The sequence below is a fragment of the Cornus florida genome, unplaced genomic scaffold (genome assembly GCF_030987335.1).
Source record: "Cornus florida cultivar Cherokee Brave unplaced genomic scaffold, ASM3098733v1 CherokeeBrave_3.0.0_Hap2_Chr01, whole genome shotgun sequence".
In the NCBI taxonomy this organism is placed as follows: Eukaryota; Viridiplantae; Streptophyta; class Magnoliopsida; order Cornales; family Cornaceae; genus Cornus; species Cornus florida.
The window spans coordinates 16,470,248-16,490,219 of record NW_026775571.1 but is presented as its reverse complement, the minus strand read 5'-3'; the positions used below and the strand labels follow the sequence as shown (position 1 = coordinate 16,490,219).

The 19,972-nt window shown below is 38.3% G+C and overlaps 1 protein-coding gene across 2 annotated transcripts in view; it reads right to left on the bottom strand.

The window, feature by feature from the left end:
• Positions 1 to 4,093: 4,093 nt before the first annotated feature.
• Positions 4,094 to 19,972, bottom strand: part of LOC132293194 (peptidyl-prolyl cis-trans isomerase CYP21-4) — a 32,360-nt gene continuing 16,481 nt past the window's right edge. For both annotated transcript variants that reach the window (XM_059790569.1, XM_059790559.1), the window contains exons 6-8: positions 5,706 to 5,843; positions 5,467 to 5,617; positions 4,094 to 4,567 (exon numbers count right to left, since the gene is read on the bottom strand). In XM_059790569.1, the coding sequence (XP_059646552.1) occupies positions 4,481 to 4,567; positions 5,467 to 5,617; positions 5,706 to 5,843 (376 nt within the window). In that variant the 3' untranslated portion in view covers positions 4,094 to 4,480. The remainder of the gene's footprint in view (positions 4,568 to 5,466; positions 5,618 to 5,705; positions 5,844 to 19,972) is intronic.

Sequence of the window (19,972 nt, the reverse complement as noted above, 5' to 3'; positions counted from 1 at the left end):
GCTCGAAAATATCTTCTTTGGCCTTATCCATTTAGCTGAGCTGGCACTGTCTCATCTCCATCAATTGTAGACCTCTTCGATCGATCGGGATTCCCTTCGATCGATCGAAGCTCTTCTTGTGTAATTTTCTTGGCTTTTTTCCAACTTTATTCCTTAGCTCCAAAATTGAGCTAAATGGCTCTTGTTAGCCTGTTTGTACTTTATTGACCTAAAATAGGCAAAAACACAAATAAGTATCTAAGACATGAAAGTAAGATAGATGAATGAACTAAAATACCCTAGCTTAGGTGCTAAAATGCTTCACATTTGAGCACTTATCATGGATAAATGACCACAACGTACATTTAGACATACAGTCATGACTCAAAATGAAATCATACTTATTGCGCTTAGTTAATCATCATACTGTCTCATAATACTTGTTTACATATGCATACTCAACTATCAATCATACTTTCACATATAGCATGCCTTCATTGATAATAAACATTTAAACAATTAAGCACATAGTCAATTGACTATGCTTTAGGAAATCAATCATTTTATTAATCATACATCTAATTACACTTAACATTTAGCATTTAAACATGCTTCCACCTCCCATAAACAGTAACGTAATAAGCAATAAACATATAAACATTCACCAATTGTAATAATTCGGATTTTCACGAATAATTTTTTTCCGTTGTCTTTCCTTTCTGAGTTCAGTTCCTCGTCGCTTAATGTCGTCTCAAGTGCTCTGGAGTGATTTCCGAGACTGTTTTCTGTGGATTGACAACTTCCTTTGAGGACCGAGTCGTTTTCACATTTTTCGTTTTTCGACACTATTCACTTTTTATCCTTTCTCCTATTTCATCTTTTTCCCTATTTTGTCTTTTCCCCGTTTGTCACTTTGTTTGCAAAACCACACTTCTTGCATTCGGAGTTGGGTTTTGACTTCACGTATCTTCATTCTCAGTGGTTTCCATGAAATACGTATCTTTACTTTTGTAAGAAAGTACTCTGGTTGCTCCTGGTGTCCATAGAGGCATGGATGCATAGTTCTTTGGAAACATTTCCTCTTCTTGGGGTGTTTTTTGTAAATATCTTTTGAAGATATTTATTTTAGGGGTATCTAAGAAAATATATTTTGGAAGATATTTTCATTCTGGGGCAGTTTCGCAGTTTTCACTTTTTGAAGGGACCATTGTGCAATTAATGAAAGTTATTGCTAAATGTCTTGTTTTGAGTCTGGATCCTCGTACGGGATTCATTTTCACATTTTTTTGAGTCGTGTACTCATAGAATTCCCTTCTGGTCGATCTTTTCCAGTTTTAGAGTTTCTGGCCCTAGTTTGTACCAAAGTTGTTTGGGGCATAACTTTCTGCTCGGGACTCGGTTTTCAACGCCGTTTCTTCTGTTATTCATATTTTCTCATTTTAAATCTTTTTCATTCACAGAGTTTTTCCATTTGAGCGTGTCTGCTCAAATTTTACTTTTTCGGACTCGGCGGGGCCCGTTCGGGGCACTTTTTGAGATTTCTATAAAAGGGGGATGAGATATTTCATTTTTCATCTTCCCCACACCTCTTGCACGACCTGAAGCTCCCATGGCAGCCCAAGGGAGGCTTCCACCTTCTCTCTCCTCTTTTGAGCTTCATTCCTTTGTCAAAACATAGTAGTGCCTTAATGTTTGTTACTCGTCTTGGTGGTGTGCATCTTTCACCCTTATTGGAACCCATTTCTGACCATTTTTCAAGTTTGGGTTTAAAGTCAAGTTGTGATTTTGATAGGGCTTCCTTGGGGGTTATGATCATCGTGTTGTCCCCGACAAAACCTAGTAGTTTCGTCAGATTCGGAGCTGTTCCATTTTGATAGCTTTTGAGATTTTCATTTCAAATTGAGGTAGGGAATGTTTTAAGACCTTGTATGTGTTGTATTGAGTGTTTCCCTTGATTATACAACTTATATGTTTGCCTTACATCAAATCTAGAAAGTTAGTATTATTTATTTCTTTGTGTAAGATTTAAAATTCAAAGATGCATATGGCTTATATTTAAATTGTGGCATGCTAGAAGGTTTAGTTTTAATATGTTTATTAACATATATTAAATTGGGATTAATTCAATAAGAATTGCACTTTTTATTTAATATTTATCTTTTGTGAAAGATTAAATCCCATGGTCGTACCTTGTATGAAATTAACTTGTGATATGCTTTTAAATTATGTCTTGGCATGTTGTTTAACATACTTTAATTTGAGAGCATTTGGACAAGTATGAAAATCTAGAGATTTTAATTAAAATGATTAATTAAAATCTAATTAAGGGTTCCATTGGCCTAATTAAGTGTTTAACTTGATATTTGTGATAACTATGACTTATGCTCTAGCATATGTTAATTTGGAACCATTTGATGTTGTTTTAGAAGTTAGGGATTTGATTATCATGATTTAATTAAATTCTACTTTGTTGTTCTTATGGCCTAATCGAGTTTTGATGTAGTGTATGTAATGACCATGATATATTGTTATCATGTATTAATTGGAGGCCATTTGATTGAGATTTGAAACCTAGGGAATTTAATTAGTTTATAGATTAAATTCCGTTTCTATGGTATTATTAATTAACTCATGTATTTGACATTGATAGTATGTTTAAAGCATGACTTTTGACTTATAATGAATTTATGAGTCTATGTTTTCAATATTGGATTATATTGTTATAGCGTGTAACGAATCGCATTTTGAAGATTCGACATTGTCATCCTATAGTAGTTGTGGATTTAGAGTATGTGTTGTGTGGATACAATCTACTTGTGCATGGAATGTTACTTAGTGCATTATATAAATTACGTATAAGTTGTGAACTTATTTGATTATTTTGGAGTCTTGGAACATTCTTATTGTGATATGGCTAAAGTTCGGCTTTAGTGTGGGAGGTATGAGTTCTCCCCAATTGAGATAGTGCGCACTAGGGTGGTCTTCTCTGACGGCTCAAGTTTTGTAAACCTGGTGCATCAGTGATGACCAAAAGATGACCCGATAACGGATTTGAAATGCGAAAGCGAAAAGTGAAACAACGGTCTCTAAAGATACAATGCATCTCTAAGACACCAATGTGACCCTCAATGAGGTCATGGAACCCAAAGGAAGACAAATGCGGAAGTGTCGTTTCAAAACGGACAAAAATGAACCTAGGGCAAAATGGTCATTTTGCAAAAGTAGATTCAAGTGCTATCGAGCACACCACTGGGAAGACAATGAAAAACTAATCATGATGGACTCAAGAATTTCATTATTCGGATTCCGGACGAAGGAGAAACGACAAAACAAAGAAAAACGAGCAATAAAGCTAAAAGGGGTAAACTGGTAATTATCCAGAAATATCTGGGAGCAACTGAGCACACCGTTGGATAGACAATGAAAAATTAATCAATTTCAAAAAAAAATTCATTTGATTTGGAGTCCAGATAAAGGTTAAAAACAAAATCGACGTCGCGCCGGACCGACGAAGGCCGTGACAGCTACAGTGCCGTCAACCCACTACTGCTGCAACTGAGAGTAAAAACGGACATCTAAACAGACTTTTCTGGAAAAACTCAACCCCCCCCCCCCCCCCCCACCCAAAATAAAGTTTTCTACCCCGATCGCGAACGGAAACAAAAAAAATGCATTGTAAAATGCCCAGAATGCCCCCAAGAAAATCTGGTCAAGGAGGTAAAAATTTCTTCGAGCTGCTGCCCAAAGAAAGGAAATAGGGCTTCGGGAGGTTTTTAAATTGCCTAAATTGAAAATACAATCTTAAAATACACCCAGAAGACCCCCGGAAGTTTCGGATTGATCGTCACACTTTTCAAAAAAAAATCGATAAATAGTACCAAGTACATTTGCACTAAAAATCTGCAAAACCTGGCAGCAAGGATTTTTTGGACACCTATGGATTTTTGAGGGCCAATATGGCATTTTCTGAAAAAAACACAAAGAAGAAACCCCCCTCAAAGTGGACAAGTTAGACAAGTTTTATGAATTGGTGGGAAGTATATATTTTTATAGCATTTTTTTATAAAAATATTGAGCAAAAGATATTAAGGTAAAAAATATAATCTGTACAACATTAATTGAAAGATCATATTGAAATATAATTTGAACTTCCATGTCTGTCGTTAAATTTCCAGTTTTACAAATTCAGTACTTAAAAATGAAAAAAGTGATAACTACACATCTACATGATTAGATAAAATCAAATCAACCAAATGCCATATGCAGCTCATCCCATGTTAATGAACACCCCCTCACCCAAAAAAAAAAAAAAAAGAGTTAATGAACAACACCCAAGACCTAAACAGAGTAACCCACCCCCAGCGGGGGTGGGGGGGGACGGAAAGAACCCGAGGAAAGGGGAAGGGATGTGAAATTTAGTACATCGTAAAGAACTAGATCATACAACTTCTAAGGGCCACATGCCGCGTAAAACATTCTCCACCAGGCAAAGAAGAGCTCTTCAAGTTTCATGCCTCAAAGCAACGCTGATGATCCCAACAGGAGATTTAGGTCGATAGTGTTCGTCTGTGTCCACTTCCTCAATTTCCTGAAAATCACAGAGATGTTTTCCAAAGTAAGAACAACTGGATTCTATGTTATAAACAGGTCGGTAGTAGGACAGGCAACTTCAGTTCAACTGTGACCACAAGCAGCGAAGTTGTAAGATTGAAATGGTAAAATATTTGTGAAACCCAAGAATCCAACACATAGATGGAATGCACAGATGAGGTTTTAGACTTTCTGCTCTCTTAAGTGTTCAACTCCGGAACCTAAAATTAATTCATGAAAATTAGGAGAAAAACCTAAGACTTCAAACACCACTTCAAATTGACTTCAGGTGAATTAGTTAATTATACTTCAATCAAGAAGTTCAAGTCAGGGGGGGGTCTAATAAAGGATGAATGGTCCTCAAATTAGCCCTAGAGAGTTGCATCGTAGTCAAATATGATATACTTAAAGCAAATTCAACAACATCTATAAAAGGACCCACCAACTACTGGTGGAAAGGAAGTGAAACACATTGAGACCATAATGCAATAATGTTGAAGAATTACTTGAGTCCTAACTCCCAAGTATGCAACTTATAATGCCTCAAAAAAACAATCTTGTAATGGAAACAAAATGAGCCACTTCCAAGTTAAATGGGTATAATTTGGCAGATGTGCTTCATGGTGAGAATGGTACTGTACACAGTCAGCACACGCTCTTTCAACTTTCATATAGTCAGCAAACCACCACAAAAAGTTAATCTGAAATGCATAAATGTCATGTTGTGCTAATTATTTTAATTTCAACTCTGATAAGTTCAAGGGTGATTCCTAGTTCCAGTATAGTCAATGTTCAACTTGAAGTATTAAACAGCAGATTAATCATTTATCATTATGAGGTCAAAGTACTATCTATTAATGAATAGCACAAGATAATATAAACGCACAGATTTCTTACCTGCACTACATCCTCTCCCTTAATGACCCGTCCAAACACTACAAGTTTATCATTTAAATCTGGTATCGGTGCAGTCGTAATAAACAGATCAAATCTTTTTCCATCTTCTTTTGTCTTTGATGTTCCTAGCATAAATGCTTCGTGCTTTGGACTGGATAATTATGAGTGACAATTATCAGTACAATGAAAAAATAAGCAACCATCAGTAACTAGCATAAAATGAGTCAAACCAAGAGAACCTTATAGCAAGTCGACTCTGATGCTTCCCTTTTGACGTCCAATCTTCAGCAGCTCCAAGTCCTTGGGAATCCCCTCCCTGAATCACATAATTTTTTATTACGCGATGGAAAAGCATCCCTTTGAAGTGCCCCTTTTGACTGAAAAAACAGTATTTTTGTCAGAATCTTTGTAAAGCATAATACAAGTAAGCGCCGCAGTGTGGTCAAGCACTGAATGTTAACAGGTTATCCAGACAAGAAACAAACACAAAAATTCAGTATCTGCGGCCGCTCCTATGTTTTGACCATATCTTCTTAATATTATTTCCTTTTCAGGAGTCTTTTACTTCTATGGGTGAAGTGTTCCTTTCTCAATTTAAATTTGATTCACAAGTTTCAGTTACCAAATTCTTAGCTCTTCAAAACATTGCACCTCAACATTTTTACATGCACTGCTGAGAAAGCTAACTTATCAAGACAAGCTGAAAAAGTAATAGCTGTCATGGCTAATAAATGACAGGCATTTAGCAGAATGTGATGCATTAGCAAAGAGCAATCCAGATTGCATAGTTTAATACCCAACGGCCACTTTCACACAGATATATATACACTCAAAAAGAAGTCATTGTTTAGCAATCAAAATTATCTTAGGCTTTTTAAATTTCATAAAGGCGCCGGAGGCGAGTGCTTGAGGCGCAAGGCGCCTCCAGGCGCCACCTTGGCGCCTTGAAAGACTTAAGGCGAGGCACTTTAGCTAGGCGAGCGCCTTTGAGGAAAAGGCGCAGTACAAGCGCGCCTGTATGAAAATTTGTTTTTTTTTTTTTTTTTTTATAAGTAATAATAAATTAAAAAGGGCGTTCAATAGGGGAACGCGTCCCGTAGACAAAGGAACCAGGGTTTAAGGCCCCAAAGAATCCAAAAAAGAAATTAATCAACAGAAGAGGAACACGAACTTCTATTCACATAACAAAAAAGAGAGCGAATAATAAAAAGTTTCAGTGTCGCTATAGACAACTCCTTTCCTTCAAACATTCTACTATTTCGCTCCTTCCAGATACACCCTACTCACACGACAACCTCTCCAAGTATGAATTAGCTCCCTAGTAGAACGTGGCATTACCCAACACATGCCAAATAGGCCAAGAATGAGATTCCAACAATCGTACGCTATAGAGCAATGTAGTAGGAGATGATCAACCGACTCCCCATCCTGCTTACATAAACAGCACCAATTAACAAGAAAATTTCCCCTTTTCCTTAAATTATCGATCGTTAGAATCTTTCCCCAAACAGCAGTTCATACAAAGAATGCCACCATAGTAGGAACCATAGAGCACCAAATAGTCTTCCAAGGAAAATCTTAGGATGCAAAATTAGACAGACATAAAAACAAGGACATTATTGCAAAACACCCGTGAGAGGAGGGAATCCAAATCAAATTGTCAAAACCCCTGCCAATTCCTTCTTGCTGATACAACTGATCCAAGAAAATGCTCACCTCTTCCAATTCCCAATCCTAAAATGAACGTCGAAAATGAACATTCCACGTAATCCCACTATTATCAAGATGATAACAGTTAGCAACTATGGCATGTTTATCAACTGCAATACTATATAACCTGGGAAATGTACGACATAAAGGCTGGTTCCTACACCAAAGATGATCCCAAAAGCGAACGCAACTACCACCCCGAACTCTGAATCTGATATGAGAGGAAAACACATCCCATCCTTGTCGAATGGATTTCCAAGACCCAACTCCTCCCGCAATAGAAACGGGACGTGTAGTCCAACCGCCAACATCTTCCCCATACCTGCAAGACACTAATATGCGCCAAGGACGACGTCTTTCCTTCCCGTATCTCCACAAACACTTACCCAGAAGAGCTTTATTAAAAGGGATCAATCGTCTAAATACCAAGACCCCCCAACATTATAGGCTTGCAAACTTGCTCCCATCTAACAAGATGATACTTAAACTCATCTCTCCTTCCTCCCCAAAGGAAATTCCTTTGAATTTGTTAAATTCTATCAGCAACGGAACATGGAATTTGGAACAAGGAAAGAAAATAAGTGGGAAGGCTTGATAAAGTGCTCTTGATAAGAGTTACTTTACCCCCCTTGGATAAATATTGCTTCTTCCAACTAGCCAACCTCTTTGCATACCTATCAAGCACAGAATCCCAACTCCCCACTAACCTGGAAGAAATCCCTAAGGGCAATCCCAAATAAGGGATGGGAAAGGAGTTCACCCTGTACCCTAGAACTACAGCTAAAGAAGAGATGTCCTCAACATTCCCGACCGGGACAAGCTCACTCTTGGCCACATTCACCTTTAACCCGGAAACTGCCTGAAAGCGAGCCAGAATGCATCTCAAGTATCTAAGTTGAGACACATCAGCATCACAGAAAACCAGAGTGTCGTCTGCAAAAAGTAGATGTGAAATCTCCACCTAATTGTCAATATCTCTTCCCACCCGGAATCCCTTGATAAAACCAAGATTCTCTGCCCGGCGCATGAGTCTGCTTAAACCCTCCATAACAATTAGAAAAAGAAAAGATGACAATGGGTCACCTTGTCTTAAATCTCGAGAACACCCGAAAAAGCCAGCTGGAGAACCATTCACAAGAATTGAGAACTTGATAGACGAAAGACAGGTCTCAATCCATGTCCTCCATCTACTTCCAAACCCCATTCTTTTAAGCAAGTAGAGAAGGAAATTCCAATTGACATGATCATAAGCTTTCTCAATATCAAGATTGCAAAGAACTCCAGGAACACCACTACGCAACCTTAAATCCACACATTCACCAGCAATAAGAACTGAATCAAGAATTTACCGTCCTCCAACAAAGACATTCTGGGAATCTGAAATAATCCCATCCATAACTTCTCTCATTCTATGAGCCAGCACCTTAGCTATGAGTTTGTAAATACAACCCACTAAGCTAATAGGACGAAAGTCCTTAATATCTGAAGCGTTTCCCTTCTTAGGGATAAGGGCAATAAATGATGCATTGAGCAATTTTTCAAAAACACCAATAGAATGAAACTCCTGAAAGGTACTCATCACTTCATTTCTCACAACTGCCCAGCTTTCCTTTAAAAAGTGCATAGTGAACCCGTCTGGCCCTACAACTGGATAAAGCCTTAAGAACTTCTTCAGTAAAAGGAAACTCTAACCCATCTCTCTCCAGCACAAAAATGGCCTCAAAAGGGAGACCGTCAAGTTTAGGTCTCCAACCTAAAGGTTCTGTGTAAAGCTTCTGATAAAAAGAAACGATCCCACTACGCGCCTCTTCCTCCCTCCACAACTCCACACCTTCAACCCGTAGACGTCCTATATGATTACTCTTTCTGTGAGCATTAGCAAGTCTGTGAAAAAAATTTGTATTGCGATCACCCTCTTTCAACCAAAGAGCCCGGGATTTTTGTCACCACGAAATCTCCTCCATACAAGCAATCTCAGCAAGAACTGCCTGACAAGAAGCTCTCCTAGCAGAAAGAGACTCCACATTCCCACCCGCCTCCTCAAGCTGATCAATCTCAAAAAAATAAGCAAAGACTCTATTCTTCCTCCATTCAAGATTCCCAAAGACATCCTCATTCCACTGCTTAAAAACGAGTTTGAGATATCAAGTTTTGACAACTTGCTCCTCTTATTCTAATTGGCAATAAACCCCATTGAATTTACCCACACATTTCTTATTCATCCCTAGAATAATTTTTATCTGCAAGTGTGTGTATATAAATGTATGTTGTTATACATCTCCTGCCAGTAGCCCGTATCCATCTTTATCTTGATATGTGAGTGTATAGCCCATAGAGTACACCATCTTTGTCATTTAGTTGCCTTTTGCATCTTTATATATACTATTGCATCTTTAATACTTTACTAGGTGCATTTTGTTTTTTTTTTTTTTTTTCAACGTGCGCCTTGCTTCAGTCGGGCACGCGCCTCGCCTTGCGCCTTGCGCCTCAAGCTCCGGGAGGTATTTGCGCTTTTGTGCGCCTTAAGCCTTTAACAACTATGAATTTCACAACACAGAAAGGGTCACCTTACTATTCTTTACATATATCATGATGCTGTCTACCGTTGATGTAAAGGATCAGATAGTATCATGTTACAACAGTAATTAAATTAAATTTCCAAATAAGCAAGCATATAAGATAAGGGTGTGTGCAACCTGATGAACAATATCATCAACCAGACAGCCACCACTAAAAACCAATGATTTATCATTATATTTAAGGTGTCAGTTAAATTCTAAAGCTGTTCAAGGCACATCCATGTCAATGCCACATGATCAGTATTTCTCTCTTCACCTGTCCATGCATAGGGTCTGTTTCGCCTTTTCATAAGAATTCCACATCCTAAAACCTATTGAAATTTAGAAAGATAACTCCTATCCCCATAGATTAGCAAATAATTTAATCAAAGAGCTCTTGCCTTCTGAGACAGACCAACCAATCACTCACAACCGATGTCCTATTACTTTGACGATCCTTGTACCTTAATATGGATAAACAAGGAAGAAATTGATACAACTGGTATGATTAAATATAACAGTGATCAACTGATCATGCACACTATGTTTGAGGTATCCTTTATACATGTTAGCATATATGGTACTACGATTTATGGAATGGCTTACCATAATAGCAGAGATTTGACTATGCTATAGAATATGCTTTAGAATAGGTTGTGATTTGATTTAGATTTGAATTAGTTTCCTTTCTTGTAATATGAGCATATGTTCTTTTTATCTATAAATACTAGAGCTATGAATGAGTAATTAATCTCATTCAAGCCTTTACACAATTCTCTTATTTCTCTTCTTTTTATATTTCTACTTGATATCAGAGCCAATACCTTTCCACACCTTTCAGCAGCCTTGCTACTTGTGCGACAGCCACCTTAGGCTGTTTGTGACATCGTGTGACGTTGCCTACACATGTTTTTCTGTGTTACTATTTTGTAATTGAAAACAGGTATTTTTAAGTTTTACAAATTCTTTTTTACTCTTCTAGGGTTGGGTAAATTGGGATGGTCTCCAACACCTAGAAGGGCATGGGTAAAAAAATAAAAATAAAAAATAGTCTACAAAGAGGTTCCGGATATTAAGGAGGAGGTTGTCTGGCTATATGTAAGCGGACAGCACTCCTTAAAAAAGGTATATATTTGGATTTTTCGGGAATAGTCTACGGAGACATTGTTATTGTTTATGGTCTAAGGAGACCCTTTGATTTATTAATAGAATTTGTGGTATTTTTGGAGTTTTTTATTATAATGTGACAGATTATGGCAGATTCAGGGTCCTCAACTGTTAATTCTCTTGGCTCAAGTTCTGTGGGTGCTGGTGCCATTTTTCCCACCAACTCATCAAAAAAAACTAGGACTTCAAATCACCACAATAAAGTTGGATGGTTCCAACTATTTGATTTGGTTACAGTCTGCCAAGATGTTCATTAGTGGCAAAGGCAAGATTTGCTATATTACTAGTTCTGAGAAAGAGCCAGCTGAGTCAGAGAAGGCATATCCACAGTGGTTTGCAGATAACGCTATAGTTATTTCTTGGTTAGTCAATTCGATGTAACCAAACATAACTATATGTTTATGAAGACTGCTAAGCAGATTTGGGATTCATCGAATTGACTAACCTGAAATGTAACGGACATATTTCTTTTGGTTATTTAAAACATTTATTTCCTTATTTTGTAACGTGTCAATGTCAGATTTATCCTGTGAGACATATCATATGGCTAAAAATGTCCGTTCCAATTATCCTGCTAGTACTAATAAATCTGCTTTAACACCTTTTGATCTTGTTCATTCAGATGTGTGAGGTCCTTGCCCAGTCACTTCTAGTCTTGGATTTCGATATTTCGTGTTGTTCATTGATGATCATAATCGTGTTACATAGGTTTATCGTATGAAAACCAAAAATGAGGTATACACCATTTTTAAAAATTTTATGACAATGTTTCAGACTCAATATGGTCGTACCATTAAAAAATTCAGATCTGACCAGGGTACAGAGTACACTTATGGGGAGGTACAACGGTTATGTACAGAATTTGGGATTGAGCATCAGATGGCTAATGTTAAAACTCCTCAACAGAATGGTCGTTATGAGAGAGAATCGCCACATCCTTGACTTAGCCAGAGCAATCTGCATTAGCATGAATGTTCCCCAGTCATTTTGGGGAGATGCAGTTCTTACAGTTGTTTACATCATTAATAGGACTCCTTCTAGGGTTCTTAACTTTGTAGCCCCACTCTCAATCTTACATCCCAATTCATCTCTTGTTTTTTATTCCTCCACGAGTCTTCGGGTATGTGTGCCTTGTTCAGCAGTTAGGGCAGACTCGTACAAAGCTTGACCCCAAGGCTTTGAAGGGTGTGTTTTTGGGCTATTCTCACTCTCAAAAAGGTTATAGGTGTTACCATCCTCCTAGTCGTCGGCGGTTTATATCCATGGATGTTCCTTTCTTTAAGCATACACCATACTATAGTGGTTCAGTTGGTTCTCAAAGTGAATGGTTCCCATTGAATATAATGGATGATCACCTTCTTCCGTCTTTAACTCCTCTACCATTACCTATTTCGTCTTCTATGATTCCTCCCCGTGATACCCCTCCAACAAGGGGGAATTGTTCCTTTTTCACAGGTTTATAGTTGGAGAAAACAGGTACAAGCTTTTACTCCCAAGATCAACTACCCTGTTCCTTCGGCACCAACTCCGCCTTCTCAAGCTATTGTTTCGCTTGATGATCGCCTCATTGCTATTCGAAAGGGTAAACTTCTTGTACATGCCCTATTTCTAATTATGCTCTCTCACCCTCCTATCGGAGTTTTCTTGTTTCTGTTGCCTCGGTTCCTCTTCTTTCTAGTGTTGCAGATGCACTAGCACAACCTCAATAGCGTGATGCTATGACAGAAGAACTACAAGCACTTGAGAAAAATTAGACTTGGGACATGGTTCCGCTTCCTATTGGACGAAAGGTTGTGGGTTGTCGTTGGGTGTTTATAGTTAAGCATAATCCAAATGGGTCAGTTGCTCATTAAAAGGCCCAATTGGTTGCCAAGGGTTATGCTCAGAACTATGGCAAAGATTATCAGGAGACTTTTGCCCCTGTTGCCAAGATGAATACCATCCATATATTATTTTCCGTTGCTGCGATTCGATCTTGGCCTCAATTTCAGTTATATGTCAAGAACGCCTTTCTCAATGGTGATTTACAGGAGGAGGTGTACATGGTTCCTCCTCTGAGCTTTCGTTCTCCTACTCATTCTGGTATGGTATGTCATCTTCATCATTCTCTGTATGGCCTCAAGCAGTCTCCTCAAGCTTGGTCTGATCACTTTGGCACTACCATGCTCAAGTTTGGTTTCCATCAAAGTGCAGCTGATCATACCTTGTTTTTACGTCATTCAGGAGGAAAGACAGTTGCTCTCATTGTGTATGTCGATGATATTGTTCTTACTGGCGATGATACTACCGGAATTGATGAGGTTTAGAGCTATCTTGACCGTCAGTTTGAGATTAAGGATCTTGGTCCCCTACGGTACTTCTTAGGCATTGAGGTGGCTCGCTCCAAGGCTGGCATTTTCATCTCTCCATGCAAGTATGTTCTTGACTTGCTTTCTGCTTCTGGTTAGCTTGGCACTCGTCCTGCAGATACTCCAATTGAGCAAAATCATCGGTTGGCTGATTCTGAGGGGGAGTTGTTGTCAAATGTTAGTCAGTATCAACGACTTGTGGGGAAGCTCATCTATTTATCCATGACTCAACCTGACATTGCTTATGCCGTGAGTGTCGTGACTCAATTCATGCACTCTCCTCGTGCCCCTCACCTTAATGTAGCTATTCGGATCCTTCGCTACTTAAAAGGGTGTCCAGGCCGTGATATTTTGTTTGCAAATGATGGTCACTTACGTGTTGAGGCTTGGACAGATGCTGATTATGCAGGATCAATTTCAGATAGGAGGTCAACTTCGGGTTATTGTACCACTATTGGTGGTAACTTGGTTACTTGGCGCAGTAAGAAGCAAGATGTTGTCACTTGATCTAGTGCAGAGGCAGAGTATAGGGCTATGGCTTTTGAGGTAGGTGAGTTGTTATGGCTGAAAACCTTAATAACAGACTTGTGCCTTCCAGTGTCGCTTCCATTCTCACTCTACTGCAACAACAAGTCTGCCATTAGTATAGCAGCAAATCCCGTTTAGCATGACAGGACTAAGCATATAGAGGTGGACCGTCACTTCATTTGAGAGAAGATCATCTCTAGACAAATTTGCACTCTATTTGTCACAAGGTCTCAGCAACTTGCAGACATTCTTACAAAGGGCGTCAACAAGATTGTGCTTGAGAATGCATTGTCCAAGTTGGGCGTTTCAGATATCCACACACCAACTTGAAGGGGAGTGTTAGTATATATGATACCATAATTTATGGAATGACTTACCATAATAGCAGATATTTGACTATGTTATAGAATATGCCATAGAATATGCTTTAGAATAGGTTGTGATTTGATTTAGTTTCATTTCTTGTAATACGAGCACGTGCTCTTTTTATTTATAAATATTAGAGTTGTGAATGAGTAATTAATCTCATTCAAGCCTTTACGCAATTCTCTCCTCTCTCTTCTTTTATTTATACTATACAAGAAGGTCTTCTAACAGATTTTTGTCAAAACCTGCTGTAATGAATCCATAGGAACTGTAAGCAATAATAACATAGAGGAACTAAAAGATGCTTGGTCCTCCTTATACTGGTTCTAGGGTTATATTGCATTGACATGGAAATAGTAGGAGTCTACATAATATTAACATAGGAAAAAACCCGCTTAGACTATTATCCATGTGCATGTATTACTGATAAATGTTGAAATATGCACATTTCAGCCCTAATCTTGGATATAATAGAACCTTTATCCATCTTTATTTTCCCATTTTAGTCTTATTTTGTTTTATGTCCAATTTCAGGTTCACAAGGTTGAAAAGAGCTTAATCTGATGTCTTAAAGCCTTGGGAAAGTCTTGGCAGGAATCCGAAGCAAAAATGAGGCTGAGCTGAAAAATTAAGATCCCTGATCAATCGAGACAAATCTTGATCGATCGAGCCTTATCCCTGAACTATCGATCTTTCTGAACGATCGAGGCCATTAGCCTTATCTGAAATCAATCTCCAACAAACTCGATCGATCGAGCAACATCCCAGATCGATCGGGCCTTTGTCCTTATCCGAAAAAAATATCTTCAACAACCTCAATCGATCGAGCGGGCCTGACAACTACGAAAATCAAAATTTAAGCCTTGATTCAAGGGGGGCTCGTGGTGCAATCAAGCAGGTGTCCTTGTGTACGTGGTATGACTATTTTGATATCATAAGAGCCACCTATAAATTATTAGCCCAATTTGCAAGGGTTGGACATTTGGAAGATTGAATAGACAATTTGAGGATTTTCTCTCTCTATTCTCTAGGGTTTATCTCAAGGAAGAAGAAGAAGAAGATAAACCCAAGCTTGGAGATGGATTGTGAGACCACCATGATGACATCTACCTTCTCCATGAGTGGCTAGTTCTTCATTTAGGGCTTGGATGAGCCCTAAGCTTGTGTAATTAAACCTTTTGTCTTTCAATTTTGGGGATTATGAATTGTAATTAGTGCTTGGTCTTATGAATTCAAACTTAGTTGTACCAAGGTTGATATTGATAATTCTTTCAATTGATTCTCTATGTTGATTACATGCTGTCTTATGTGTGATTAATTGAGAATTGATCCCTACATTGAGTACTTTTTGTAATTATGCTTAGTAAAGGCCATGCATGGTTTCTATTGGATACAATTGCTTTTAGTTTGATGAATTATGCTTAGTCTTGATGAGTTGTGCTACACCTTAGAGTAATTCTAGTTAGGTAAACACTTCATGCTTGAATTTGATAGTTCATGCTTATTCATCGCAATTTGTATTATCTTCTTGAACATTAATGTGTTCTTGTAGCCACATTCCTATTACAATTTGTTTTCCCCATCAATTGAAGGCATTTGGTATAATTGCATAAGTTTAGTAGCGTAATCCATGCCCCAAGTCCCTCTCTCCTTATCACCTTAATCCAAGTTTACCTTAGTTCAATTTATTTGCATGCTTTCACATTGAGTTATTCATTAAATTAATCAAAACTAACACTATCTTTTCAATCTCACGCTCATTGATATTAAATTAAATTTCAAGCCAATAATCTCAGTGGACGATCCCTACTCACTATATTAGCGTATAGTTATTTAGTGGCTTTATAAATTTAAAAGTTGATGTCCCATTTGCCACCTATAAACGCCTATTTTGAATGACACACTTGGGTCGCATCAAGTTTTTTGGCGCCGTTGCCGGGGATTGACGGTTCTATTGGAATTGAATTTAATATTAATGTTCATTTGATTGCTAGTAGGATTCATTTCCTACCATTTTCTTATTATTCTTTCTATGCGCAATTATACTTGATTGAAAAAGAAGCAAGCTTTGGGATCACGGCATTGTGCTTTGGACCTTTTGTGAGTGTATCTTGAACTCTTCAACTCTTGTTGTGCATTTCTCTTATAGCCTGATTGTGGGATAGTCCTTGTTGAGGCTATCATTTGCTTTAAATTCTTGTTCAAGCATAGGTCATTGTCGAGGCCATTTTAAATTTTGAAGTGTTGAATTGAGGAGAACGGGATCCATGTATGTGGATGTTTTGGTGGTGAAGTTGTTGTGATTGTGTTGTTGTGTATGTGTGGAAGATGATCTCTTCATAATCCTTTCGTTCCTTTAGACCAAGAAATTGAGTCTTCCCTTAGGAAATTAAGAGATCGTGAAAGAATAACTATTCCCATTTTTTATCATCCAATTAATTCAATGGCACAAAACAATCCTCCTCCAGTTCTTCCCGAACCACCTCATGTAGTTCCTCCACCTGAAGTAGCTCATCCATTACCTAATCCTCAAATGGTACTTCGTGATCATTACACTCCAAATCTTTACAATGCTCCGACATGTTACCGGCTACCAAATTATGAGGGCTAAACATTATGAAATCAAGCCTGGTATCATTCAAATGTGTCCAACAGTTTGTGGTTTAAATCATGAAGATCAATATAAACATTTGAATAAATTCCTTGAAGTGTGTTTTATCGTTAAAATCACCGATTTTCCGGAAGAAGCCTTGAGAATGAAACTTTTTCCTTTCTCACTCCAAGATAAGGCAAAGTATTCGTTTAACAACTTAAGGGCTAATACCATTACTTCTTGGGCGCAAATGCAACAAGAATTTCTTAAGAAGTACTACCCCGTAAGTAAAACCAATCAAATGAGGATGGCTATTTTGGGATTCTCTTAAGGTGATGGAGAGTCATTCCATAAAGCTTGGGAAAAGTTGAATGATTTGCTAAGGAAGTGTCCATATCATGACCTTCTAAAGTGGCAACTTGTCTAATGTTTCTATGAGAGCTTATCCAATACTCATAGGCAAATTGTGGATGCTTCATGTGGAGGTAAATTCTTGCTTAAGCATGAAGATGATCTATACTCTTTTTAACAATTTGAGTGAAAACTCTATGCATCGTTCTTCATCTTCTCGGTCGAGTCATGTTTCTATGCTAGGGGGGAAGAAAACTAAAAATCTTTATCATATCGATAGGTCTATTAAGGTTGCCACCGAGATCAAAAATCACTCTCAAAGGCTTGATCAATTCCTTTTGAGTCGAACTTCGGCAAATCAATCATGCTCTCCTCCCTGAGTTCAAAATGAAACATGCATGATTGTTCAAGTTCAAGTCACAATACTTCAACTTGGCCTCATGGACACTCGATCTCAAATGAGCCTCAAGAGCAAGCTAATGCTACTTTCTCTTGTCCGGGACATAATCCTTTCTGTAACACCTATAATCCCAGGTGGAGAGACCATTCAAATTTCTCATGGAAAAACCAAGGAACAAGTGTAAACCCTCCTCAAGGAAAATATGTCCCACCCCACCTTCAAAATTCTCAAGCTCATGCATATCATCCTCCACCGTACACTTATCATCAAAATGTGGGCCACTCTTCCAATTCAAATCATCAAGCTCCAAATTTTCAATCATATTCTCATGCCTCTCAAGCACCTCAAAGGAACTCCGTTTTTGAGGACAGACAAGGTATTGGCTGCTTTAGGTAACCTCGAGGCAAATACATAATTGCTTCATTCCCATTCCCAATCAATTGCAAAACTTGAATCCCAAATCGGGTAAATTGCAAATTCCATGAGTGCAAGGGAAAAGGGAAAATTGCCATTTGCCATTTGCCCATCTGATTACACAGCTTCTTCGAGATCAGCGCTATCCCCTTGACCCTGTTGAGGAGATTTTATTTTTTATTATTTTTATTTTTTGGGGGGATAAATAAGCAATTCATTAAAAGCGTTCAAAAAGGGAACGCGTCCCTACAAGACCACAAAAACTTGGGTAACCTAAGGCTCCAGGGAAGCCAAAAACGAGATCTGCCATGTTTTTGACGCCCATATCTCAATCCCACATCTCTATCGAAGCGTCCAACAAAACATGATTTCAGAACAGTTTCGCGGCTCTTTGTACTGTGATGATCAACCCTAAACACCTTACCCTCGCCAATTGAAAAACATTCGATCTTGCCATAGAGGTTAAGACGAGGGAGTCTTGCCGCCTCGAGAAAAGATCGCTAAAATCAATCTTAGTGATTCTCTCTTCTTCACTCTCTGTTAGAATCAGTAATTATGTATGAATAGGTTGTGCAAATTTTACAGCTCATTAGATGGGGAGAAAACGTGAATTACAGCTGTATATATGTCCTGTAATTAGAATGAATATTCTGCTAGCTAATATCCCCTAATTTATAGGGATTGTATTCTAGGAGTCACTATTCCAGATTTTAGGCTGTTGTTTGCCTATATATTTTTTCCCTGTACGTTGCTAAATAAAATAATATTCCCATTATTTCACATGGTATCAGAGTTGAATGCTCTCTGGGAATCTGTGTAAATTTGTGGCTTGCATTGGTGCATAAAAGGTTACTGAAAAAAGGTTCCAGTTTTTTTTCTTTTTCTGGCCTAAACTGCCATTTTCTTTTCTTCTTTTGGTTCTGTTTTTTCCGGCCTGCTTTGCCATTTTTTCCAGAACCATTTTTTTCCTTTTCAAATCAGTCTTCTTGAGCCCAGATTTCTTTACACTTCTGTCCAAAATCATGACTGAGGTTTCTGAATCTATCAATCAGCAAGTCTCTAATGAAGTCATCAACACTGCAGCACTGCAGCAGGAGAGTTGCAGAATATCAAACCAGGTTTACGTCTCAACAGAAAAAACTATTTAAACTATTTAAACCTTCTTGAAAGGGAAGGGCAAACTGAGTCATCTTCTTGGGACGGGACCAAAACCGGATGATCCGAAGTTCGTTGCATAGGATGAAGACTCGACGGTGATGTCCTAGTTATGGAATTCGATTATGCCAGAAGTCAGCACTACTTGCATGTTTTTTACAACAACAAAGGAGATTTGGGAGTCCTGCAGGCAGACCTATTCTAAAGTCTGAGATGCTGCACAAATTTATGAGATTAAGACAAAAATCTCATCTACCAAACAAGTAACCGCTCAGTCACTGAATATGCTCAGACTTTACAAAACTTATGGCAAGAATTGGATCATTATCAGAGATGAAGTGCAGTGATGATGCAACCCTTCTTGAACGTTATATGGAAAAAGAGAGAATTTACACCTTTCTTGCCGAATTGAACATTGAGTTCGATCCTGTCCAAGTGCAAGTGTTAGGAAAGGAAGAAATTCCTTCACTCAATGAAACAATTGTCATAAGTCGTGGAGAAGAAGGACGAAGAGGAGTTATGATGGAGCCTCAATTGGCAGATGGTTCAGCCTTGGTTACAAAAGCTGTAAATCTGAGAGCTGTGAAATTGAGTAGGAGAAAATAATGGGCTGTCAGAAGGATCAAGAGCAAGTAATAAAGATTTTTTATAGTGTACCTACTGTAAGAAGACGCGACACAGCAGGGAGAGGTGTTGGAAACTCCATGGTAAGCCCTCAAATACACTAAATACTTCTTGGACAGCAAAGAGTAATCAAGGAGGAGGGCAAGGACAGGCACATTTGACCTCGGCACAATTAGGAGGAGAAGGAGAATTCTCTCAGGAGCGATCCGAGCTCAATAAAGAGATTTAGAAGCTGAGATATTTACTGGGGACATTAGAGAAACCTACGAGTGGTGCAGGTACTTGTTCCTTG